We start from the raw sequence: 27,685 nt of genomic DNA on the forward strand, positions 1-27,685 counted from the left end.
TGCCACTAGAAATTTCAAAAAATTACATTCAAACGAATAAAATACATGAAGACACTTCGATATTGTTTTTAAATAAAGAAAATATTAAGCATCGAGCAAGGTTTGAACTCAGAACCTTTGGCATAGCAGCTAAACACCTTACCCATTACAATAACGCAGTGCATCATTCAACAGAAATCCTGCAGTACTTTTACCGACAAACACTGTTGGTATGACTATGAATTACTCACGTTTCGTCGAAGTACAATAGGAAATAAACAATTACCGCTGTTCTTTATTGCGAAAAAGCGGTTAGTGAGAATGGTACAAACACCTTTCCTTGCTATCGCCTGAATTAGGCGGCTTATTGCTTGTTTAATTAATAGAATATGAAGCAGTTGGTATAAAGAATGCTTTTTCCAAACTTTCTATAAAAGTAAGTCTGCTATCAAGACATTGCTTTTGTTCAATTACTTTATTTATGACTGAACGTTTCTAAAACTGAAGACACTCGTCCGTGCTCTGCACTGCAGTCGAGCTCTGGCAACGTCGTTCTCTGTTGATTGGCTGACTGTGTTTTGTGACGTCAGGTGCGCAGAACGAACCTAAACTCGGCCGCCGTCGTAAATGAAGCGTACTTTAGACTGACATAAAACAGTGTACAGAAGTTTGGCTGCGACATTATTCTCCACCCACCTTATTCACTTGATCTCGCGCTTCAGATTTTCACCTTTTCCGCTCTCTATCGAACAGCTTTCAAGGAACTTCATTTCCGAATGAAAATGCACTCCAAACGTTGCTCGAAGTGTTCTTCGATTCAAAACCGTGCGATTTCTACAGCCACAGAATCGAAAAGTTGTCCCAGCGTTGGCAGATTATAGTAAATAGTGAAGTAGAATATATTATTGATGACTAAAGTCTCTATTATTGTATCTTTTGTGCTCATTAAACTTAGGAAAAATACTATGAACTTATCACCAACCAATAACATACAAATAAATAAACGTTTAAATGCGCCAGTGGCAACCAGCTTGCCTCTGGCAGTGCGGTGATGAAGTCGTGGGCGCCGGCCTCCTTGGCGGCAGAAATGATGTCATCAGTGCGGGCGTCCCAGCAACCGTAAGCGATGTTGCTGGCCACAGTGCGCCGGAAGAAGGTAGCGTTGGCGTCTGCCAGCGCCATCTGTCTGCGCACCACGGCCAGGCTCGTCTGTGAGACGTCACGTCCGTCCAGCAACTGCCACAAGCACGGGAAGCATTACCTTTAGCCACACGGGAGAGGTCGCGATTGCCAGTTTCCCCTAGGGGACGATGGAAGGATTTGGAGCACCTAAGGGAAGTTTATTATTAATCGTAAGAGTATATTGTTTAAACCATGGAATTTCATTGTAAACATTCATACACAAATCCATAATTAAATGCTCATGTAACGCGATTTTTCGATGACTGATTTTTATATGACACTACATCTGTCGGAATTCTTGCATTGCTCAATCTTTCTCGAACAAGGCAGCAAAAACTACACTTGAAATGGTGTTATACAACGCATTATAAGTTTCTGCTTTTTGTCGTTCTTTTTACAATTTAATCTTGTTTTAGCGTTCTAAATGATTCAAATTAGGCTTCATCGAAAAATATAACATGTCAACAGGAACTATATTACGTGGACTGTCCCATTCACTGTACTCTAAGTTGCTCTAGTGCGAGCAGGACAGGCGTCTCCACGAAAATTCTTATTTTTTAACGTCATCAAACATTAACAACTTCTCGTTTCGAATCAGCATCCATATCATCTAGTTCACTGTCGTCACACAAGTTCGCCAAGTTTTTTTGTGATTCAGATGAAAAAATTCCAAGTTTTATCTCATACTTTGTATGTTTTGCCCTTGCAGGACCTGCTTCCTTCTTCGCAATTTTTTGCCATTTCTCGACCCTCGCCTTTTCTTTGTCTTCCATTTCTGTTCTTTAGTTTTGTACGCTTTTATAAGGGTTGTTCAAAAAGAAACAAGTTTGAGGCATAATTACATAAACCAGTACCTGTATGTTAGAAGTACTGACCCTGGCTGTTGAGCCACTTGTCCCACTGTGACACAAGGTGGTGAATGGCTGTCTCATAAAATTCCTGGGGCTGCGATGTTAATCAGTTCCGCATGCATAGCTGGACGTCGTCGTCCGAGGTGAAATGTTTGCCACTCAGAGCCTTTTTAAGGAGACCAAAAATGGCGTAATCACAGGGACAGACGTCTGGACTGTATAGAGGGTGGCCGAGAACCTCCCGTTTCAATTTCTGCAGGTGTGCCACGACTGTGTTGGCCTTATGAGGCTTTGAATTGTCGTGGAGCAGAATGACCCCATGGGTGAGATTGCCTGGTCGTTTTGATTTCATCGCTTGGAAAAGGTGGTCAAGGTTTGTGAGTAACGCTGGGCATTCACTGTTGTCCCATGCAGCAGGGAGTGAATCAGAAGGGGGCCATCTTGGTCCCCTTAAAAAGGCTCTGAGAGGCAACGACGATGTTCAGCTGTACATGCAGAACTGGTTAACATCGCAGCCCCAGGAATTTTATAAGACAGTCATTCACCGCCTTGTGTCACAGTGGGATTTTCTCTGCCTCGTGATGACTGGGTGTTGTGTGATGTCCTTAGGTTAGTTAGGTTTAAGTAGTTCTAAGTTCTAGGGGACTGATGACCATAGATGTTAAGTCCCATAGTGCTCAGAGCCATTTGAACCATTTTGTCACAGTGGGACAAGTGTCTCTACAGCCAGGGTCAATGCTCCTAACATACAGGTACTGGTTTCTGTAATTATACCTCCAGCTCGTTTCTTTTTGAACGCTCCTTACATGTGTAGCTTAGCGCTCAGAGCCGGCCGGAGTGGCCGAGCAGTTCTAGGCGCTTCAGTCTGGAACCGCGCGACCGCTACGGTCGCAGGTTCGAATCCTGCCTCGGGCATGGATGTGTGTGATGTCCTTAGTTTAATTAGGTTTAAGTAGTTCTAAGTTCTAGGGAATTGATGAACTCAGATGTTGAGTCCCATAGTGCTCAGAGCCATTTGAATTTAGCATTCAGAATCGTGTTATGTTGCTTTTTTCTGTTTCTAAGTGTTTTTCTACCTTGTCAACTGTATAATTATAATTTATTTATCTAATCGTATGGCTAAGCTTACTCAGCAAAATAGCAGTCATTGCCTTGAAAGAGCACACTGGTTACTTTGGAGCACTTCGATGGTTTATAGCTGGTAACAGGTGGTCACGTCCCCCTTCAATACTGATGTAAATCATGGTAGTAAAATGGTGTGCACGTGCCAGTCAGCTATGTGGAAATCATCAAAGTAAGATGAGTCAATGTGTAAATGTGAAAGTATGGCAGAAATTACCTTGAGATTTCTGCATGTGCCGTGTGGAGATAGAAAAACGTCCTGTGACTCCTTCTGTTGGTTCGAAACCACCCGAGTAGTAGGACAAAAAAGGCATCAGGGCGTCATGTTAGTGCAGGTTGCTTGCATCAGGGGCAGGCCTACATTCAGGGTCAAACCAATTGATCTGCTCCATGTCAGCTCTTAACCTATTGTTCCCTTTTGATTGACAGATCCTTAACCTATTGTAATACGCCACTTAATACAAACTGATACCAAATTAATTAATTAATCACCCCCATTTCTCCTCATGATTTCATTTGTTTTCACCCTCCCCCACCGGTTTCTGCGCCACTTTTTGAATTTCATGCACATTTGAATGGGTTTCTGGACCACATACATTGTCTCTCACCCCTCTGAGAAATCCCGGAAATACTGAGCCACTTTTGATATCAAATTAATTAAGTAATTAATTAAACAGATCAAAAAATTGGCAGGAAATAGCCTACTGTGCCACTTTCATTACTCATGAGCTGCTTCAGATTGTTCAAATTGCCGACCTCCCACTCTATCAAATAGACTGACTAATTAATTAAATCGATATCCTTCAGTTTTTCTTGGTGGACACTGAAAATGTTATTTGATTGGCGGGAAATCGACTGCAATCTGTGGAATACTGATTAAACAATTTATGGGATACAAGGCATTGTTTGGAATTGTAGCACTTTTTTTAAATTCTGGAACACGCAATTACACTGTTAAAAATATTCTGATTGCAAAGCACACACCGTCTGCTGGGCCACACCACATGTCACCTGCTTCATGTATTCCCATGACGCCGGCCGCGGTGGTCTCGCGGTTCTAGGCGCTCAGTCCGGAACCGCGCGACTGCTCCGGTCGCAGGTTCGAATCCTGCCTTGGGCATGGATGTGTGTGATGTCCTTAAGTTAGTTAGGTTTAAGTAGTACTAAGTTATAGGGGACTGATGACCACAGATGTTAAGACCCATAGTTCTCAGAGCCATTTGAACCATTTATTCCCATGACTACGGGTCCTGTGACCACTGATAGTTGCCACACAGCCAGCTGACTCATGTGGTGCACAGACCGAAGTTGCACTAATGCCTGAAAAGCTTCAAGTGGTGGCAAACCTTTGATATTTAGTACCTGAGAAATACCTGTCAAAATACATGCTCTCTCTCTCACACACACACACACACACTTTCACGTGGATGCTTCCTGTTTGTGTGAACCAATATATGAAAACACACACATACCAAGATGGGCCCTCCGCCCTCCTCCCTTCCATCCTATTCCCCTGTCCCCCTAGCCACTCATGCAGACCTGGCGTTGGTGGTCAGTAAATCCCTTTGTTCTTACACTTTCACTGCTATGGAAACCTGTAGCAGATGGAACAAAGACTTTCGATAAGAAGTAGGTAGCCTCTGTTGTGTCCCACACTAACCCCACCTTTGTCCTGAACGAAGTAGTGGATACCTGATAAACCTTCCTCCCCCCCAGCTGTAGATGTCTTGAAAATCTTCCCTCACTCGATCAGGTTCATTGACTAATTAATTAAATCTATATCCTTTATGTGGAGCCAGTTTTTCCTTGCACCCTATTGGTGGATACTAGGACTGGTATATTTGATGGGATTCGATCCTGCAATTGGCCAGTTTCCAAACCCTACTGTTCCCCCTTCTGGATTTTTTTTCCCTTGTCTCGTATTGGTGCATGCTGGCAGAGTTAAGTCGTTTGGTAATAAGTCCATTACGCTGGGCATAGCTGAAACTTCCAAATTTCAGCTCATTTGCATGCTATGTCCTTAAACAGTTTGCAGAATGGGCTGGAAAAATGCGTACCCGCTTTACCACTACTGGAAGCAATAAACTGATTAGTCGGGAATTTGATGTCGCGATTGAGTTTTTAAAGCATTATAGAATTCCTAAACTGGTTCTCTCTATTACAATCAGAATGAGGGGAAGAGTCTACTGCTTGATAGGATAGAGACAATAACAACAAGTACCACTGCAAGACAGAGTCCACCGCGATGTAGTGAGAAGCACTATAACAACACACTTAAACCATGATACAATCCACAGCAGTTGTCACGACTGGGAGTTGGAGTTAGCTGAAACACTCAAACATCCTGTGCAATAATGTCCCCATGTCCACACGATGCACTCCAGGCCAAATGTCACTAACCGCTAGTCACCGCCCTAGCACGCTCATCTCAGCCTCTCAGGGAGGACCACCTGGTCGTGGTGGGTGTATAAGATGACCGGAATGGTTGGGATTCGGATGTTATAAATACGTCTAGCACCAACACTCGCCAGATTTAATCTTCTCAATTTTCCAAGGAGAATAATCGCAACACATATGATCATGGAGGTGGCCTTATGCATACTGATGATTAGTTTGCTGTTCAGCTAGAGAGGGTACTGCTACCAGGTCTTGCCCCTGCAGCTGTGGGGAAGAACCAACTAGCTGGCTGGCCAGAACTTTTCTGCGCATCCAGCACTCGCGAGAGCCTTAAGCCAGAAATGTCCATTTGTTCTGGTCATGGGCCACCTCTGCCATGTACCCCGCACTCCAATTGGTGTCATTCTACGAAACCAGCCATATATTTATCTCTGTAATTATCATTAAATATTAGATTCCAGCCGCAATCTGATGACATTCGGCAATGAGGGAAGTATTGGGAATACGTCCTCCTGAAGGCTGTGGCTCTGGAAATGTGACAGGACATAATTTTCCACGTAAATCCCTTATCCCTCTTACGGCTATTAGTCTGTTAAAATTGCAGTCTCCCGTGTTGAATCCATACTTCCCTTACAAATGGACATAGTCATTTTCTTTGCACAAGTCAGAACAATAAACACAGTTACTGTACACCCTAACACAAACATTATTAGCCTGCCAGTCACAGTGATTCTATCGCACATACCCTACTAAGTATAATACTTCGCCAATAACTGAATGCCGGTAGCACCAAAGAATATTGAGCGAAACTCTGCGACAGATTGACATGTCTCATTTGTTTTTCTTGCGAATGGTACCAGTGTGTCTTAGGAAGAGAGACGTAACTGTCTTGTAAGTGATCTGATATTAAAAACATGATTCCAACGATCATGTTACTATCAACCCGCATGAAAATCGGTCTTGGTTCTACAGCCACCCACAAGTAATGGTAATGATATTCATATTAAATACTTTTCATGGTTTATAAAGCGAGGTATGGTATTGCTTCCGAATGAAGTGGTATTCCACACAAATACCATAACAATATACATAGATGGTGATCTTGAGTAATGGGGAAATGGGGCTACAAGGACACTTTTGATAACTAATTGACATGTAAATTAATTAAATTGATGAATTAATTACCCCTCACCCCCCAACCCCACCATCAGATCACGTCATGGGTTTTCCCCTGCTGCCATGTGAATCACCAACCCCTCCTCCATCCTCAGCTGCCCTCTCCCTCCCTACCAGCCCTATTGGCAGGAATTTCGAATTTTGGTGGGAAGTTGAAGAAATGATGGGAATTTCAAAAATTGTGGGAATTTCCTTATCCCAAGGCTTTGATGACATCTACTCCATCCCCCACCATGGAAATGGCAGGAAATCCAAAATGACAGTGCCCTTTCCGGAACTCAAACCATGGTTCTCCTGGACAGAAAGTGCACCGTCCTACATAGGGAGACTGCCCAACTGCAGGAGAGGAAATTTAGGTTAGTGTAATTTATTTATTTTGGGTGGGAAACTGAAGTAAAGATCGGTCCTAATTACGTCATTAATCATAAAGACCAGCCTAATTACACATCTATATGCAGAGCACTACACCAGGAGCCACTAAAATCACAGTATACATAAAAAATTGATGTCATTGAACTGGTTTTAGCCCCTAGCAAAAAATTCACAATACCACTCGAAACTAGTGGCAGATGTACTCAAAATAAATTCTATACAGGATGATCCCTTCACTTACAAGTGCCAGGAAAAAGGCTGGAGTGGAAGGTAATGTCTTTATTTTAGGTGGGAAATGGATTCAATTGACAAGATATTGGTATTGGACACAGAGGAGTTTAACAAGTGTATTACCTGTAAGCAAACAGCAGAGGACTGTGTCTTTCGCCATTTGACATCGGAGTTCACTACAGACACCTCCCACTGCACTGCTTAACAATCACCCTGCAGCCCAGGTGCTCGAAATACATGGTACGACAACTGACAAACTGATGGAAAACGCTTCACTGCTCTAATTATACGTCGAAATTATCATGAAAAAACCAGTACTTATAAACAATGAGTCATAATGTGACACATGAACCGGGGTTGAGGAAATCTTCATAACACAACAACTACCTCAATAATGTGACCCGAAAAGATCACACTAGGAGAGAGGAGAAAGAAAACTGGCGTTCTACGGATCGGAGCGTGGAATGTAAGATCCCTTAATCGGGCAGGTAGGTTAGAAAATTTAAAAAGGTAAATGGATAGGTTGAAGTTAGATATAGTGGGAATTAGTGAAGTTCGGTGGCAGGAGGAACAAGACTTCTGGTCAGGTGACTACAAGGTTATAAACACAAAATCAAATAGGGGTAATGCAGGAGTAGGTTTAATAATGAATAGGAAAATAGGAATGCGGGTAAGCTACTACAAACAGCATAGTGAACGCATTATTGTGGCCAAGATAGATACGAAGCCCACACCTACTACAGTATTACAAATTTATATGCCAACTAGCTCTGCAGATGACGAAGAAATTGAAGAAATGTATGATGAAATAAAAGAAATTATTCAGATTGTGAAGGGAGACGAAAATTTAATAGTCATGGGTGACTGGAATTCGAGTGTAGGAAAAGGGAGAGATGGAAACATAGTAGGTGAATATGGATTGGGGCTAAGAAATGAAAGAGGAAGCCGCCTGGTAGAATTTTGCACAGAGCACAACATAATCATAGCTAACAGTTGGTTTAAGAATCATAAAAGAAGGTTGTATACATGGAAGAACCCTGGAGATACTAAAAGGTATCAGATAGGTTATATAATGGTAAGACAGAGATAAGGAACCAGGTTTTAAATTGTAAGACATTTCCAGGGGCAGATGTGGACTCTGACCACAATCTATTTGTTATGACCTGTAGATTAAAACTGAATAAACTGCAAAAAGGTGGGAATTTAAGGAGATGGGACCTGGATAAACTGAAAGAACCAGAGGTTGTACAGAGTTTCAGGGAGAGCATAAAGGAACAATTGACAGGAATGGGAGAAAGAACTACAGTAGAAGAAGAATGGGTAGCTTTGAGGGATGAAGTAGCGAAGGCAGCAGAGGATCAAGTAGGTAAAAAGACGAGGGCTAGTAGAAATCCTCGGGTAACAGAAGAAATATTGAATTTAATTGATGAAAGCAGAAAATATAAAAATGCAGTAAATGAAGCAGGCAAAAAGGAATACAAACGTCTCAAAAATGACATCGACAGGAAGCGCAAAATGGCTAAGCAGGGATGGCTAGAGGACAAATGTAAGGATGTAGAGGCCTATCTCACTAGGGGTAAGATAGATACTGCCTACAGGAAAATTAAAGAGACCTTTGGAGAGAAGAGAACCACTTGTATGAATATCAAGAGCTCAGATGGAAACCCAGTTCTAAGCAAAGAAGGGAAAGCAGAAAGGTGGAAGGAGTATATAGAGGGTCTATACAAGGGCGATGTACTTGAGGACAATATTATGGAAATGGAAGAGGATGTAGATGAAGATGAAATGGGAGATATGATACTGCGTGAAGAGTTTGACAGAGCACTGAAAGACCTGAGTCGAAACAAGGCCCCCAGAGTAGACAACATTCCATTGGAACTACTGACGGCCTTGGGAGAGCCAGGCCTGACAAAACTCTACCATCTGGTGAGCAAGATGTATGAAACAGGCGAAATACCCTCAGACTTCAAGAAGAATATAATAATTCCAATCCCAAAGAAAGCGGGTGTTGACAGATGTGAAAATTACCGAACTATCAGTTTAATAAGTCACAGCTGCAAAATACTAACACGAATTCTTTACAGACGAATGGAAAAACTAGTAGAAGCCAACCTCGGGGAAGATCAGTTTGGATTCCGTAGAAACACTGGAACACGTGAGGCAATACTGACCTTACGACTTATCTTAGAAGAAATATTAAGGAAAGGCAAACCTACGTTTCTAGCATTTGTAGACTTAGAGAAAGCTTTTGACAATGTTGACTGGAATACTCTCTTTCAAATTCTAAAGGTGGCAGGGGTAAAATACAGGGAGCGAAAGGCTATTTACAATTTGTACAGAAACCAGATGGCAGTTATAAGAGTCGAGGGACATGAAAGGGAAGCAGTGGTTGGGAAGGGAGTAAGACAGGGTTGTAGCCTCTCTCCGATGTTATTCAATCTGTATATTGAGCAAGCAGTAAAGGAAACAAAAGAAAAATTCGGAGTAGGTATTAAAATTCGTGGAGAAGAAATAAAAACTTTGAGGTTCGCCGATGGCATTGTAATTCTGTCAGAGACAGCAAAGGACTTGGAAGAGCAGTTGAATGGAATGGACAGTGTCTTGAAAGGAGGATATAAGATGAACATCAACAAAAGCAAAACAAGGATAATGGAATGTAGTCTAATTAAGTCAGGTGATGCTGAGGGAATTAGATTAGGAAATGAGACACTTAAAGTAGTAAAGGAGTTTTGCTATTTGGGGAGCAAAATAACTGATGATGGTCGAAGTAGAGAGGATATAAAATGTAGACTGGCAATGGCAAGGAAAGCGTTACTGAAGAAGAGAAATTTGTTAACATCGAGTATAGATTTAAGTGTCAGGAAGTCGTTTCTGAAAGTATTTGTATGGAGTGTAGCCATGTATGGAAGTGAAACATGGACGATAAATAGTTTGGACAAGAAGAGAATAGAAGCTTTCGAAATGTGGTGCTACAGAAGAATGCTGAAGATTAGATGGGTAGATCACATAACTAATGAAGAAGTATTGAATAGGATTGGGGAGAAGAGAAGTTTGTGGCACAACTTGACCAGAAGAAGGGATCGGTTGGTAGGACATGTTCTGAGGCATCAAGGGATCACCAATTTAGTATTGGAGGGCAGCGTGGAGGGTAAAAATCGTAGAGGGAGACCAAGAGATGAATACACTAAGCAGATTCAGAAGGATGTAGGTTGCAGTAGGTACTGGGAGATGAAAAAGCTTGCACAGGATAGAGTAGCATGGAGAGCTGCATCAAACCAGTCTCAGGACTGAAGACCACAACAACAACAACAACAGGAGAGAGGGGCGGCAGCTGTACATGCGTTCTCCTCGAGGTGCAGTCACGAACTTAGCAGCTTAGAGCCAGTCTTACCTCCTCCCGCCCCCCCTACCACCCCTCATCCCTCCTTCTCCTCACCGTAGGTTGGGACACAGGCCTATTCTATCCAGTCACTGGTGGTCCACAAAGAGATCCAGTTGGTGATAGTGATACAATGTCTCCAGTCTGAAGAAATCGGTCACAGATAGACAAAAGATTCGGGAACATGCTACTTCCTGCACACCATTGAAAGTTTGTCAAGACTGGCCCCCTCTGGAACAACAACGAAATTCTGGAAAACTCCCCAGATTGCTTTTACTAATGTCCGCTGGTTGGAAAATTGGCAGCTGCTACCTCTTCAGCTGGAGCACAGTCGTTCACCCACCACTGCCCAACCCATCCAGCAAGCAGTCATGGCCGGCACAGCCAGAGGCTTTGCCTCTCTGGGGGAACACCTAGCTGGGGACAGTGAGCACTATCAATGCTGACAAAAGCCGCACATACGCAATAGGCCGCGACGCCAGTAGACCACAAAACACCTGCCCGTGTGTTGTATGTCTAAAAGTGCAGCTGCACCGTACACCCCCTGCGGTGAGATACTGCTTCCGCTGGCGCCCACCATTCTATGAGAAGCAGTTCATTGTAAAAGTTGTATTTAACGTCTACGCACCTCTTATAAGCGAACATCTATGAAAAAGAACACACACAATTATGACGATAATACATTTTCTTTAAGTGTTACAAGCAAAATTTGAATAGTTTTTTACGTTTGACTACAGGATACAGTTCGCATCTCTCTCTCTCTCTGCCTCCCACTATTTTGTGACATCCATGACGTAAAAAAAAAAAAAAAGCTACAGCACTGCCGCCACTTGCATATGAGCAAATTGCAAAGGATGGAGCTATATAGCATTACATCTGACAGATGTATTAACTTATCTCACATTTCCTATACATGTCCACCATAAAATAACTTACACATTTTGGTGCAAAAACTACCGATCACTACAGAATGTCCACGTTATTTCGAAACTTTCATCAGGGTAAAGAGGAAGCTGGAATTTAAAACCCAAAGAAAAAAATCTATGTTATGTGATTTCTTTCAATTTGATAAGCAAATTTACATGATTTGAGAAGGTCCCTAGCGTTCAAATTAGTGTCTGTAAATAAACTGTCATGCAAATGAGTATTACAAAAATTTCAGACAGTTGAAATAACATTACAGAAGACAGTCCTTTAAGCTATATGCTTACATGTGGAAAGAAACACAATCATTTTACGTTCGGCAACAAGTTATGATTCAAGAGGACGTTGTTTTGTACAGTATGACAGGTCCCATTTTACCAGTGTAATGACATATCGTGCTGGCGAAACGTAAAAAACAAATTCTGAGAGCATACCGTGTCGTAGAACCTCCTAACATCACCTGGAAGTGTGCCCTATACGATTCGACCTCTCTCTAGAATGCATCGTCAGTCTACCTCGTTACAAGCCCTCCCAACTGCTTGCTCCATCTACTTCCTATCATACTTTAACGCAGATCTATGTCAGTTCAGAGGCAAATAGTTCTCTTTTCTAGAATACATCCAAGACAGCAGGAAACTTGCATGTATTCCTATCACCTAAGTAGACATATTGCAGAATGTTGTTAAAACCATGAAGCAAGTGTTCTGTAAGGTATTCGTTAGCTGACACGACATAGTTGTGATTGGCAGAGAGTATTAGAAGCACAATGTAAACACAGTTTGTTAGAGTTTAAAAGACTTAGTCTTGCACGGTGTCAAGCAAGCGATCCACATTCTGTAGTAATATTTTGCAGTCCCCAGTGTGGCCATACAATGCTCTTTGGCTAAGAAGGAATTAAAGTTTATCGTAGTCACATGTTCGGACACTGTAAATAGTGTTTGTTAGAGTTTAAAACACTTAAACATTGTTGCACAGGGTCAAACACGCGATCCATTCTGTAGTTGTATGTTGCAGTCCCCAAACTAGTAATACACTGCTCTTTAGCCAAGGAAAATGTAAAGTTCATGTTAGTCAGACGTCCGGACACTTTATAAAAATCTATAAGGTGGTTGCCGATAACTTTGGGGCACGCATGGGCTTGTGATCCGAGATACAAAAATTTATTACTCTACATTGAGTTGTCATCCACGCTGGACATTCTAATCCAGCCGTCTTATCGCTGTCCACGCTCAATTGCTATTTCCTTTGTTCCCAGTGCTTCCATGACGACTTTTTCCCGTATTCCTCTTGCTGTCGCACACTCGATCCCGTGTCAAGAATTTTCCTGCAGAAAGTACACATGTAAGTACTCTCTCATCCTCCCTCAATTTCCCCGCATTATGTTGTATTTTTCCCTCAAATTATACCTATTTTTCGTCAATTTTTGTAATTTTAACGATTTTATTTCATTTTTCCACATTGTTTCGACACGTGTATACTCATATTTCTAACGTAAGCAGATGTGGCTTCATTTTATACGGGTATTATTCGTCAACCTGCTAAAACACCCCGAGAACTTCACTCTTTCCGATGAACTACATGTATGCTTTTCGCATGGGACAAGCATGAAAGTGATCGAACTAGATAGTTGAAAGTATAGTAACTCTCGTTTTGTAGCTATGTGATACCCGATGAGTGCTGCATGCCAAGGATATAATGGGAATTCGAGGTCTAGAAACAATTCAGTATCCTAAGTCGATACATCACAGAGCGTGTCTGTAGACTCTTGTAGTGGTGCAGTTGATGGAAACGCAAAGTCTGGAAACAGTTCTGCATGTTGACTTGATACCCTCTCCAACGTGTAGGCAGCTGCAACAAGTACCTGCCTGTGTACGGAGCTGATTTCTCCTGCTGCTGTTGCCTCAGTTTTTCGTAAGCATACACCCTTATCACTTACGAGATGTGGCCTGCTGTTTCTGTTTATACCATCCAACTCTGTTACACGCCTCCAGTCGGCAGCGGGGCGTGCCGTTTTCTCACTATCCATAAATAATCAGTCCACCTACCTGGATAGGTTTCAGGTTATTTTCCCCTTCACTCTGCAGTGACAGATACTGGTTTAGCCGACAAAAACAGCGTTGACGAAAAATTTGACTAAATACCTACCACGCAAAGGCCACGTAACTCCAGTCCATGAGCAGCAGATGAAAGTTTGTTAAACTATCGGGCCAGAATGAGATTTTCACTCTGCAGAGGAGTGTGCGACGAGAGATACTGGCAGAAGTAAAGCTTTGAGGAGGGGGCGTGAGTCTTGCTTGGGTAGTCAGATGGTAGAGCACTTGCCCGCAAAAGGCAAAGGTCCCGAGTTCGAGTCTCGGTCCGGCACATAGTTTTAATCTGCCAGGAAGTTTCAAACTATCGGGCGTTTGGGATTCTTGCACGACTCGTTTGAAAAATATCTAAAATTTCATGTAAATTGGTTTATTGTCTTTAAAACACAGAAAATGGCTATGAAATCCGTATTTAATATCCCGACGTCAATTATGCAATATTACTGACAGTCTCTGTTACAAGTTCACACCCGAAAGCAGCCGGGAGACATTTAGTCCGACCCGATGATTTAAACGTCCTAGCCGGCCGTAGTGGCCATGCAGTTCTAGGAGCTGCAGTCTGGAACCGAGAGACCGCTACGGTCGCAGGTTCGAATCCTGCCTCGGGCATGGATGTTTGTGATGTCCTTAGGTTAGTTAGGTTTAACTAGTTCTAAGTTCTAGGGGACTAATGACCTCAGAAGTTGAGTCCCATAGTGCTCAGAGCAATTTGAACCATTTTTTAAACGTCCTAAACAGTCACTGACCCACTACTACTCGCGAGTTAAACGCATTCAGTAGTTTGGTACGCTTCTTGTAAAGAAGTGCTCCCCATAATGTCTCGTAATCTGCACGAAACACGCCACGCGGCGTTTGTGTAGGACATGAAATGTTCTCAAGCGAATATCTCCTCACTTTTCGACAACGGCACGAGAACAGATCAAACGCGCGAATTTCTTCATTTTAGTACAAATCTGATCAGCGTGGTTTTGCATAGGTGTTTACCAAAAGACAGCTCCCAAGCGACACTATCAATTCATAGATCTGAGGCATAGAGCCCTTCTCAAATGCATGGGAAATGCTGAATTCATATTGGCTAGTATGTTACAAAGCCAAAAAGATCATCTCGAGCACGTCTATACTCGCGGTATTTCTAATGTCAGCCAATCACATTACCACAAGTAATTCCGAAATCAAATAAAATTTAATGAAAACAAAATACGATTCCTTTCCACAAAAAATTAACAATAAATTTTATACTCAACGCTCCTTCTGGTTACCTTTTGCAAAATCAAGCTCACTTGGACATACGTCACAAATTCCCCTATTGCACAACAACCTTCTCTCGCATACTTTTACATGATTTTAGTGAAATATCACATCCTCACCTTACGTATGTCCTCCATTCACTCTCTGAATCTCTCCAAAACACTAACCAAAATAGGATGAAACAATAATTTCCCAAATTACTTTTAATTACATCAGAAATCTGTAGTATTGAAACTAAAGAAAATTCTATAACATTAGATTTGTGAACCTACATTCTTTGCTGTAGTTTCAGTTGATACTATAGATGAATACATTACAGCCCCTAATTCTGTTTCACAATGCCATTATGTTTTTCAAGTAAAAATTTATATCTCCGAAAGTATAGAAGTTATATACCCTTTACACGATGTGAGATGTGGTCTGTAGATACAACATTTCGTTGTGGCAAGCATAAGAATCACATCTGGAGAGTGAGTTTACTTCTATTTAGCTGGAGATTTAATTGATTTAGCAGTATATTCACTGTGTGTACTGTTATAATATTCATTTTAAAAGAGTAAGACTACGCCCTTTACACGATGTGAAGTTCAACTGTTCAGTTGTGTGTGAATTCCTAAGGGAAAAAAACTGCTGAGGTCAACGGTCCCTATACTTACACACTACTGAAACTAACTTATGCTAAGATCAACACACACACACACACACACACACACACACACACACACACACACACATACACACACCCATGCCCGAGGGAGGAAACCTCCAGCAGGAGGTACAGCGCAATTCGTGACATGGCGCCTCTAACCGCGCGGCCGCTCCGTGCGGCTGTGAGGTAAATTCTTTCGGTACGATATTCGTTATAGCAAGCCTAAGAATCACTCCTGGAGAATACACAATGGTAGTACTTCATGCAGTAAATGAGTGTTCGTATTTAATCAGTCATTTTTTCTAAGATAAATGAGCTGACATTACAACAGCTGAGATGCTAAGAACGGCGATACTACAACACAATGTGTTGCTCCACGAGGAGCAAGTGTTCTATGGAAAATTCCTCGACCGTCCGTTCCTCTGTGGTCTGTACAACAGAAATCTCATCCTTCCACAGCATACGAAAAAAATGCTTCAAATGGCTCTGAGCACTATGGGACTTAATTTCTGAGGTCATCAGTCCCCTAGAACTTAGAAGTACGTAAACCTAACTAACCTAAGGACATCACAAACATCCATTCCCGAGGCAGGATTCGAACCTGCGACCGTAGCGGTCTCGCGGTTCCAGACTGTAGCGCCTAGAACCGCTCGGCCACACAGCATACGAGAACAAGCATAACCGACCTACTCATCCACCCACTCATCCACACACACACACACACACACACACACACACACACACACACACACAACTGCTTAAAATTAGTAGGATGATAGAGAAACGCTCTCATGAAAAATGGACCTCATTACACGAAATGGGTTGTTCAGTACAGTGGAGCTCCTGAAACCTCTACCAGGCAGCCTTAGGGCAGTTTGCCTGAAGAAACAGATGAACGTCACCGACAGCATGCTATAACCGCATGCAGCTAGTGATTGCAGGGCATTTCTCTCCGTCTGTTTGGCAGAGAGCGAGCAGATCGGCGCATAGTGAGACAACTGGTATAAAGATCCAAGTGCATCTTATTTATGTGGAGAGTATTATTTCAATGTTCTTCCTCCGTGAGACTTTGCTGAGGACCACTTTCAGAAAGCGCCAGCATATCAAGAACGTTTGAAAGCACACCGCTGTTGACAGTTCAGTCCTTCATCCATGAGAAAAAGTTAGGTGTTTTGTCCATCTGTGATTGATTTCTGCAGACCGGGAACACTATATCTCTGCCAGCAGATGGATCTCTTTGTGTACCATGAATGACAGGATAGAACAGACTGCGAAACCAGTATACCTGCCTAAGGGAGTGAGGGAGGAGGGGAGGAGTAGTTGTGTTATTACAACGATTTTTCTAGATTCCCTGAACTTGTGTTGCCTTATGATCCGTTGTTTGCAAGTGGTGACTTTTTCACAGCAGTTTCAATATGTAATTAGAGCAGTGAAACATTTTCCATCAGTTGTGGTAGTATGAGATTGCTGCCTATCCATTCTCACTATGTATCTATGCTTATGTACAAGTTCCTCAGCAGCTGTACACTTGTAGATCGGTAAGAGGCAACTCTTCCTATACTTCAGTGGTAGTTCGCTGTCCTATACCTCCTTACTATGTATCTGTGCACAAGTTCCTCAGCAATTATACACTTGTAGATCATAGAAGGAAATTCTTCCAGCAGCGGCTGTAGAACAGTTCCCCACAATTTCGACTGGTGTTGTGGACTAGGGCACAAAGCAAGGTGAACATATACACACACGATTGGAAAGGGGAACAAAACCCTTTTCGAGCGTCCTCAGTTGAGCCCCATATACCAAGAGGAGCACCTTGCTTCATTCAGTCTGAGGTATTGGAATACGATGAACTTGTCTCCTGCACTGTGGACTGACTGGTTATTTCAAAAAAGACGAACAGCTCCAGCATAGGCTGTAATATCTATTGGCTGTGAAATGCTTCCTTAGTCCATCCTGTTGCCTCATCATTATTTGCCGAAAGGTATTCCCCCTCCACTCATCCATTATCACCTCCTTCCATTCCTCATGTAGGAGGCTATGGATACAGTCCTCACCTGTATACTTAAAGCAATACACTGATAAAATTCCTTTCTGTCCAACACCAACACCAACAACTCATCAACTGAACACATTTCCCAATAATTTATTTAATTAGTGTAATTAATGTTTAAATAAATAAACAACATAATACTCGAATTTACAACCTATTTCGTGTAATGAGGTCCATTTTTTATGAGAGCGTTTTTCTATCATCCTGATAATTTTAAGCAGTTGTGTTTATCTGAATTTCAAGCAGCAAGGCTGTAAGGTAATCATCAGTTCGCTTTCCCCAATAAAATTTACGAAATTCTTCCAGCAGGATTTCACCCTTAAAGGTAAAAAAAGTAAATAAATAAAGACAGTACCTTACATTCTTCCTCCCCAGCAGCTCACCACAGGCTGGGTCTCTTTCCTGCAAATTCAGAAGTGGGGGGAGGGCGGGGAAGTGGGGGAGAGGAGGGTAAGTGGGGGGAATGGAGCAATGATGGAACTAATGCGACATTGCCACATCTATCTCCCAGGGAGATCCGCCATTTTGGATAAATTTGCGCTTATACCCTCCTTATTCCACTACTATGATGCTTCTGCAATAAACCATCCTGCACAGAGCAAAATATTAGGGAATTTAACAAGAACAGGAAATACGTTTTGAAAGACTTCAAGAAAGTGGAAGGAACCTGGGAAAATGTACCTAGAAAATAAAGGCATTATAGAAAAATAATTTTTTCTAGATAGCTTCGATAATGCACTTATTCAAAAGAAATTTTTGGAGTATTATTAGCAGTAGAAGGAAATCGCAACCCTGAGGGAGCTGCTTATATGTTCGAAAAATGAGATAAATTTTCACAGGGCGGAGGGGGGGGGGAAGGGGGAGGGAATCATTTCGGAAACTTTTTAAAAAGATGGGATTTTGTTTCAAAACATGTAAATAAGAAAACTATCATCATAGAACGTTCTGACATCGTTGCAAAGCATGCAAAATACTACAGTGCAATCACAAATAATGAAAAAGTGCTGGCAGCAGTGAAGGCCAAAGAGCTGTTGTCTAGCTATTGTCTGCATTGTTGGAGCAATGGGTTTCATAGAGAGAGCAGAGTTAATTAATGATTCGAAATCTGAATCCCAGATTTAACATGATGATATGAATGGGTTAAAAAGAGAAATGGTTAGAAGAGAAATTGATTCCTTACGTCCCAGCTGGTAGCAATGTTGTTCTGGTAACGTGCCGTGTTATAGAGACACATAAAGCCGCCACTACTGCAATTTTCAGAAGGGACACAACCGAATGGCTCTTCCAGAACAGAGTCAGTTTTTAACCCAGAAAACTGTGTGTTATAATACGCCAAAGATGTTGTTAAAGCAGATGACGCTTTAAAGTGAAAGGGATGTATTGTTCTGAAGCTCCTACTATGCACTGTGCATTGAACACTATAGAGCTAATCTGGACCTCAATCAAACAAAAAATTGTAGAAAAAACGGTTCTTCCATCAACTGAACAACCCTAAAAACAAATAAGTCTGTATCTAAGGTCACCTATCATGATTGGTTAAAAGCTTGCACACATCTAAAAGGAATTGAAAATGGCTATTGGCGCAGTGATGGGTTAATAGAAAAAGGAACACATAATATAATAATCAATATTGGTCGACTGGGGAATGAAAAAGAATACGCGGCACATGACGACGGCAGCTATAAGCAAACTCACAGCAGCTGAAATTGGAAAAAATAACACAGATACAGCAAATAAAGAATTTGGGGTCAACTCATTGTATCTACATCTACATTTACATCCATACTCCGCAAGCCACCTGACGGTGTGTGGCGGAGGGTACCTTGAGTACCTCCATCGGTTCTCCCTTCTATTCCAGTCTCGTATTGTTCGTGGAAAGAAGGATTGTCGGTATGCCTCTGTGTGGGCTCTAATCTCTCTGATTTTATCCTCATGGTCTCTTCGCGAGATATACGTAGGAGGGAGCAATATACTGCTTGACTCCTCGGTCAAGGTATGTTCTCGAAACTTCAACAAAAGCCCGTACCGAGCTACTGAGCGTCTCTCCTGCAGAGTCTTCCACTGGAGTTTATCTATCATCTCCGTAACGCTTTCGCGATTACTAAATGATCCTGTAACGAAGCGCGCTGCTCTCAGTTGGATCTTCTCTATCTCTTCTATCAACCCTATCTGGTACGGATCCCACACCGGTGAGCAATATTCAAACAGTGGGCGAACAAGTGTATTGTAACCTACTTCCTTTGTTTTCGGATTGCATTTCCTTAGGATTCTTCCAATGAATCTCAGTCTGGCATCTGCTTTACCGACGATCAACTTTACATGATCATTCCATTTTAAATCACTCGTAATGCGTACTCCTAGATAATTTATGGAATTAACTGCTTCCAGTTGCTGATCTGCTATATTGTAGCTAAATAATATGGGATCTTTCTTTCTCTGTATTCGCAGCACATTACACTTGTCTACACTGAGATTCAATTGCCATTCCCTGCACCATGCGTCAATTCGCTGCAGATCCTCCTGCATTTCAGTACAATTTTCCATTGTTACAACCTCTCGATATACCACAGCATCATCCGCAAAAAGCCTCAGTGAACTTCCGATGTCATCCACAAGGTCATTTATGTATATTGTGAATAGCAACGGTCCTACGACACTCCCCTGCGGCACACCTGAAATCACTCTTACTTCGGAAGACTTCTCTCCATTGAGAATGACATGCTGCGTTCTGTTATCTAGGAACTCTTCAATCCAATCACACAATTGGTCTGATAGTCCATATGCTCTTACTTTGTTCATTAAACGACTGTGGGGAACTGTATCGAACGCCTTGCGGAAGTCAAGAAACACGGCATCTACCTGGGAACCCGTGTCTATGGCCCTCTGAGTCTCGTGGACGAATAGCGCGAGCTGGGTTTCACACGATCGTCTTTTTCGAAACCCATGCTGATTCCTACAGAGTAGATTTCTAGTTTCCAGAAAAGTCATTATACTCGAACATAATACGTGTTCCAAAATTCTACAACTGATCGACGTTAGTGATATAGGTCTATAGTTCTGCACATCTGTTCGACGTCCCTTCTTGAAAACGGGGATGACCTGTGCCCTTTTCCAATCCTTTGGAACGCGACGCTCTTCTAGATACCTACGGTACACCGCTGCAAGAAGGGGGGCAAGTTCCTTCGCGTACTCTGTGTAACATCGAACTGGTATCCCATCAGGTCCAGCGGCCTTTCCTCTTTGAGCGATTTTAATTGTTTCTCTATCCCTCTGTCCTCCATTTCGATATCTACCATTTTGTCATCTGTGCGACAATCTAGAGAAGGAACTACAGTGCAGTCTTCCTCTGTGAAACAGCTTTGGAAAAAGACATTTGGTATTTCGGCCTTTAGTCTGTCATCCTCTGTTTCAGTACCATTTTGGTCACAGAGTGTCTGGACATTTTGTTTTGATCCACCTACCGCTTTGACATAAGACCAAAATTGCTTAGGATTTTCTGCCAAGTCAGTACATAGAACTTTACTTTCGAATTCATTGAACGCCTCTCGCATGGCCCTCCTCAGATTACATTTCGCTTCGCGTAATTTTTGTTTGTCTGCAAGGCGTTGGCTATGTTTATGTTTGCTGTGAAGTTCCCTTTGCTTCCGCAGCAATTTTCCAACTCGGTTGTTGCACCACGGTGGCTCTTTTCCATTTCTTACAATCTTGCTTGGCACATACTCATGTAACGCATATTGTACGATGATTTTGAACTTTGCCCACTGATCCTCAACACTATCTGTACTTAAAAGAAAACTTTTGTGTTGAGCCGTCAGGTACTCTGAAATCTGCTTTTTGTCACTTTTGCTAAACAGAAAAATCTTCCTACCTTTTTTAATATTTCTATTTACGGCTGAAATCATCGATGCAGTAACCGCTTTATGATCGCTGATTCCCTGTTCTGCGTTAACTGTTTCAAATAGTTCGGGTCTGTTTGTCACCAGAAGGTCTAAATGTTATCGCCACGACTCGGGTCTGTGTTTAACTGCTCAAGGTAGTTTTCAGATAAAGCACCCAAAAAAATTTCACTGGATTCTTTGTCCCTGCCACCCGTTATGAACGTTTGAGTCTCTCAGTCTATATCCGGCAAATTAAAATCTCCACCCAAAATTATAACATGGTGGGGAAATCTACTCGAAATATTTTCCAAACTATCCTTCAGGTGCTCAGCCACAACAGCTGCTGAGCCCGGGGGCCTATAGAGACATCCAGTTGCCATGTCTGATCCTGCTTTAACCGTGACCTTCACCCAAATTATTTCACATTTCGAATCTCCGTCAGTTTCCTTCGATACTATTGCACTTCTTATCGCTATAAACACGCCTCCCCCTTCACTGTCCAGCCTGTCTCTGCGGTATACATTCCAATCTGAGTTTAGAATTTCATTACTGTTTACATCTGGTTTCAGCCAACTTATGGACCATACACTTCGTAACTGTAGTCACTAAGGTTAGTGCAACTTTCATTGCATAACTGCAGTTGTATCGTCCTTCATTCCCTCCGCAACATCGATTTCACATTGACTCACGACTCCAAGTACAACAATACGGTGGTCGATTAATAACAGTCCTGAGCCTTCGAGTTAGTATATGGGCCATAATCTTATAGTCGTAGTTAACAAAACTATGAGTCTGAGGTTTCCGATGAATTGTGTGCCAAAACAACATTTAATTTCACAGAGTCCTTTGGGATTTCTACATAAGGGATCAGTTCACTGTATATGTATAATAATTTAGTCTTACTTTTTTCTTGGTGAATCTGATAAAACTCTGAGCGTATTGCATCAGTGCTCGGCGATTTGTTTTTAGGACTGTGTGCTATTGAAGTTTCCAGTTCTTGTACGAATGCATGCTTTCTCGGCGATATCCGTTAATAAAACATTCTCGGGTTTCAAGCCGCGTCAAGTTGTTTACTGCCCACGAGCTTTCGCCAGAGATCTCCTCTGCCATTGTCAAGTGGATGACTGTCGTGTGGTTGTCATTGCAGTGCTTATATAGCCGCGCCGTCGGTCGTGACGTCGCTCGTGACGTCACTGGTGCTCGGTTCCCGCACCATATATGGTAATGTTTTGACCGCACGACCGCCGGGCCCGCTTCAACTCCCTCAACACCAGATCCCACGCTGTACTCAGCTGCAATCCACCGTCTCTATTGAAGGTGTTGTCAGAAATTCTAATCTCTGGCCTCGTTTATCACGCTATCCCAGAAGCCAGTAGTCCGTTAATTAATAGATGTCTCATCGAATGCAGTTCGGTGTCCGTTTTCCAGAGCATGTTCTCCCTTACGGGATAGCGCAGACGGTAACACCTTTCATGTTCTATGCGGCGCTGCTCAATAGCGAGAACAGTCTGGCCGATGTAGAACTGCCTACATCCACACGGTATCTCGTAAATTCCTGGCGTTCTGAAGCCTACATAGTGTTTCGCACATTTAATTAGTTGCCGGATCTTTGCCAGAGGCCTTAAGATTGTGTCTATTTTATGCCTCTTCAGGAGCCGATTAATCTTCCCTGTTGTCGAACCACAAAACGGGGAGAATGCAACCTGCTTGCTGTCTTTTTCAGAGGTCTTCTTCTTTTGAGGCTTGGATGACACTGCTTGTGAGATCTGTTTGTTGTGGTAACCTTTTTCCGTAAAAACTTTGCGTCAGTGGCTCAATTCTCTCGGCAAGTTTTCAGCGTCTGAGACGGTTTCAGCTCGTTGTACTAACGTTCTCAGAACTGACTGTTTCTGTGCTGGGTGATGGAAGCTGGTGGCGTGCAGATACCGATCCGTGTGGGTGGGCTTGCGGTAAACGCTATGACCTAGAGACCCATTGGGTTTACGGCGGACAAGCACGTCCAAGAACGGCACGGAACCCTCCTTCTCTACTTCCATTGTGAAGTTCATGTGGTCGTGGATGCTGTTGAGGTGCTCCAGGAACTCTTCTAACCTTTCTTGTCCATGTGGCCAAATGACGAAGGTATCGTCGACGTAGCGATGAAAACAGCTCGGCTTTGTAACAGCCGTGTCCAAGGCGGTGTCTTCGAAATGCTCCATAAAGAGGTTGGCTGCTACTGGAGCTAATGGACTTCCCATCGCCACGCCGTCAGTTTGGTTAAAATATTCTCCATCATGTAAGAATTACGATGACGTCAGAGAGTGCTTAAATAAATCCACGATGGTGTTGTCAAAGAGATAGGACAGCAAGTCAATAGAGTCTGTGATGGGGACACACGTGAATAAAGAAACCACATCGAAGCTAACCATAATATCCCCTTCAGCAAGTCGCAGACCTTTAATCCGATTGATGAAGTCCGCCGTATTCTTTATATGGTGTCCACAGTGTCCAACGTGCGTAGAGAGGAGGCTGGCCAGATGTTTTGTAGGTTTATAGGTCGGAGATCCGATGGTACTCACTATCGGCCTCAACAGTGTGTGTCCCTCTTATGCGCCTTTCGCAGACCATAGGACGTGGGTGGTCTTGGTGCCTCTGGGAGGAGGTTCCTAATAGTATACACTTTCAGCGATTACCGTTTGGGAAGCTCTGAAGTCTTCCTCACTATTCTGGATGTTGGGTCTCGAGGTAATTTTTGGTATGTGTCTTCCTCCAACACCCGTCTGATTTTTGCGTCATAGTCGGCTCATTCTATTAAGACGGCAGCATTGCCCTTGTCAGGTGGTAGGACGACGGTGAGAGGATCATTCCAGAGAGCATGAGGCCACTGCGTTCAGCTCTAGTCATGTTCGAAGCTGGTTGTTTGGATTTTAAAAGAATACGGCTCGTTTCTCTACGAATTTCCTCAGCCACATCACTTGGAAACTTTCGAACCGCTTGTTCAACATCACTCAATATGTCAGCTATAGGGACGCTTTGTGGGGAAGGACCAAAGTTAAGTCCTTTCGTAAGTGCTGTGCTGGTACCTGCGTTGATGTTTCTTTTGTCATGTTGATCACAGCACGTTCCGTAACTTTATGTTCTACTCCATGTTGTTGCAGCAAAAGCCTACTGTATTTCCTCTCCTGCTTCTCCCTTGCTCTCTGTCTCGATGATGTTTTCTGTGCAACTGTTGGTGCGTCGATCCAGTCCCAATCCAAAGCTGAAAGTGACCTCGTCAATTGCAGGTGAACGGCCAAAAGCTCACGACCATTTATATCCAGCTGTTTTCTGGTGAAATGTATCCTCTCCCGCAGCAGGGCGAAGCTAGCAAGGCGAAAAATTCTTCTGGCTGCCGTGGTGTTGATGTGATGGTGGAGGTAGAAGGCGAGCGAGCTTATTAAATTAGCCTTCCTACTATGCTGCCGTGATGAGAAGAGGGTTCCACGTTTTGCCGTCGTTAACCATCACATCGATGCGGCAGCCACGAGTGCTGTACTGGGAAATATTAATTTTAATTTTAATAATCAACAGCCTCCGTCGCAATGTTTACCTACATTTACCTAGGTTTCAGTCGGGATAACCCAACTCCAGTACAGCACTCGTGGCTGCCGCATCGCGGTCGCGAAGTAGGGCTGAGGCCGTTTCAGATAAGTTTTTACAGTCTGACGACAATTTATGGATTTGTAGTTTTAGCTTGACGATGTCCACTATGGACAAACGGTAGTTACTTTTATACTGAAGAATGTTGGGTTATCCCGTCTGAAACCTAGGTAAATCTAGGTAAACATTGTAACTGAGGCTGTTGGTTTTTAAAATTAAAATTAATCTTTTATACAGTTGCTGACAGGGTCGCGAAATGTTGAAAATATTTAAATATATTATCTTACTTTATCTGATGAATTTTCAGAAACACTCCCTTCTTCGTTCAGCGTTTCTCTTCAACCGTGTATCCATAGCATATGAGGCGGGATGCAGAGTAAAATCCTGATTTACATCGGTTGTCGTTGACGTCGTTACTCTGCTAGTCCCTGTCGTCAACTGACAGACTGACACCAGCCCCACTCCCACGTCCCACACGCTTCCCGCCCACTTCGATCGCGGGCCGAAAACAAAAGAGAGCTACTGTGTGGAAGAGAGCATAAATAACTTTACGGAACGGCGATTGATAAATGGTACAAGATTATGCGCAGAGCAGTTGGTCATCACGATGCGCACTTTGGTCTATGTATTTTTTACATATAACTATTATTATTAGGTATATTAAACTCAAATGTTTTTTGGATAGCCACGATCGACTGGACTAATAGCAGCGATCGACCGGTCGATCGCGATCGACTGACTGGCCATCCCTGCTACAAGGATTCCAATTTTAGCGATTGAGGTACGGAACCCTAAAAATCAAGTCCGATAGCCCAAAAATTGTTGGAAAGAGAAGAAAAAGACAGTTTATTGACAAATGATGCTCGGATGATGATAGTGTCTTGATGTAAATATTCCATGTGGTACACGTGACTGACGACAGAGAGCGCTGTAGCCTGTTGCAGTAGGTAATAAGATCTGGCGAAGGTGAGCAAAGTATTGGCTCGTGTATCTTTGGCGTCGCGTGGGTTCTGTATGCAGATAAATGTCGCCAGTTCCACTTGTCGTATACGACACGTGGCAAGCGATGAGGATAAGTTCCGAAAGACTACGGAAAAGGGTACAAATTGTTATAAATGTATTCCTGAATTTATGCTCCACATGAAGGCAAGTTATAATTAAATTGTTATAACATACTAAAGCCAAAAATATTTAACATAAACATTAGCACTGCACTCTAAAGTACAATTAATTTAAATTTATTTTTCCTCTCTGACATTGCCAGGCTGTTTCACTACTATGAATCACCTGAATGTCCCGAGTGAACAATCTCTTCAAGATTTTTCAGCTTCCCAAAGATGTGTACCATAGGAATTTGTATGTCTGTGTTGGTAAACAGATGTATCGTGATAACAAACTAAGCATTTCGTGCAACGAATCCATGTCTCCACTCTTGTGTTTTCCAATATCAGAAAAGTAAAGTAATCTTTATAAATAGCAGAAAAGTTAGTGTCTAATACCAGTTCTGAATTTCGTCCCCGGGACGAAAATAAGAACTGCACGGGGTACGAAATTACGAACATGCCCAGACGTATTATATTGGCTGCTACAGCAACATATGCGAAACCCTTGAGTATAACGATGAATCACCATTAACTACAACACACGACTGAAATATAGCCCAATATTTGAACAAAATTCATTGCTCTCACTAGGAATTGCATGCTATTAACTTGATTGCTACATTAACTCACTTCAGGATAAAACAATGAATTCCTTCGTACACGCAAGCTACACATACTCCACACAACAAGCTCTCTCAACAATACGTACAATGGACAGAGGTCACGCAATACGCATATACGCGCAGCTAAACGTCTGTTATCAGCTGCGGAAACCGCAGCTTCCTTGGGGGACGAAATTAGGAGCGGGGACGGTATTGGGTCGCCTTACCTTACCTATTGGTAAGTGTACTCGTGTTGGTGTTCAGTTAGGGCGAGATGAGTGACTGACCAGCGTGCCGCAGGTGGGCCGGTAGAAGCCGAGCAGCAGCGGCACGGGCAGCGAGCGGCCGCAGCCCGGGGGCCCCACCAGCGCCACGCTCTGCCCTTCACGCAGCTGCAGGGAGAACTCGCGCAGCTGCGGCGGGCCCGGCCGAAATCCCACCTTGTAGAACCGGATGTTGCCTCGCATACTCTGCCGCACAACAAGCATTGCACACATCTCATCGAAAGCGGCAAGCAGTGTCTTGTCGAAATTCGTAACGTGTTAAAATACAGTGGGACTCCTTAAGAAAATTTACCCACTGGTAGTGCAAACATTCTTAAACATTTCACTTACATTAACGAGGGTCAGAAAGTAACGTACAATAATTTTTTTCTCTTCAGATATTATAGTTGGAATGTTGAAATTTCTCGACGATATACTCACATCAAAAAAAGTTTTGCATCAACTCAGTTCCCAGAACTCCTAAGACAAACAGCGACTGTGGATATTGTATCAAAGGCACAGTCCCCTTGACTGTTCAGAGATGTCACTAAACCCGCCCAAAGATGTAAACAAT

The 27,685-nt window shown here is 42.8% G+C and overlaps 1 protein-coding gene across 1 annotated transcript in view; it reads right to left on the minus strand.

Moving 5' to 3' along the window:
• Positions 1 to 27,685, minus strand: part of LOC126252502 (ATP-dependent lipid A-core flippase-like) — a 115,250-nt gene that overhangs the window by 57,302 nt on the left and 30,263 nt on the right. The window contains exon 2 of the mRNA XM_049953397.1: positions 1,015 to 1,215. Coding sequence (XP_049809354.1) covers positions 1,015 to 1,215 — 201 coding nt within the window. The remainder of the gene's footprint in view (positions 1 to 1,014; positions 1,216 to 27,685) is intronic.

This window comes from Schistocerca nitens, chromosome 4 (genome assembly GCF_023898315.1).
Source record: "Schistocerca nitens isolate TAMUIC-IGC-003100 chromosome 4, iqSchNite1.1, whole genome shotgun sequence".
Classification (NCBI taxonomy): domain Eukaryota; kingdom Metazoa; phylum Arthropoda; class Insecta; order Orthoptera; family Acrididae; genus Schistocerca; species Schistocerca nitens.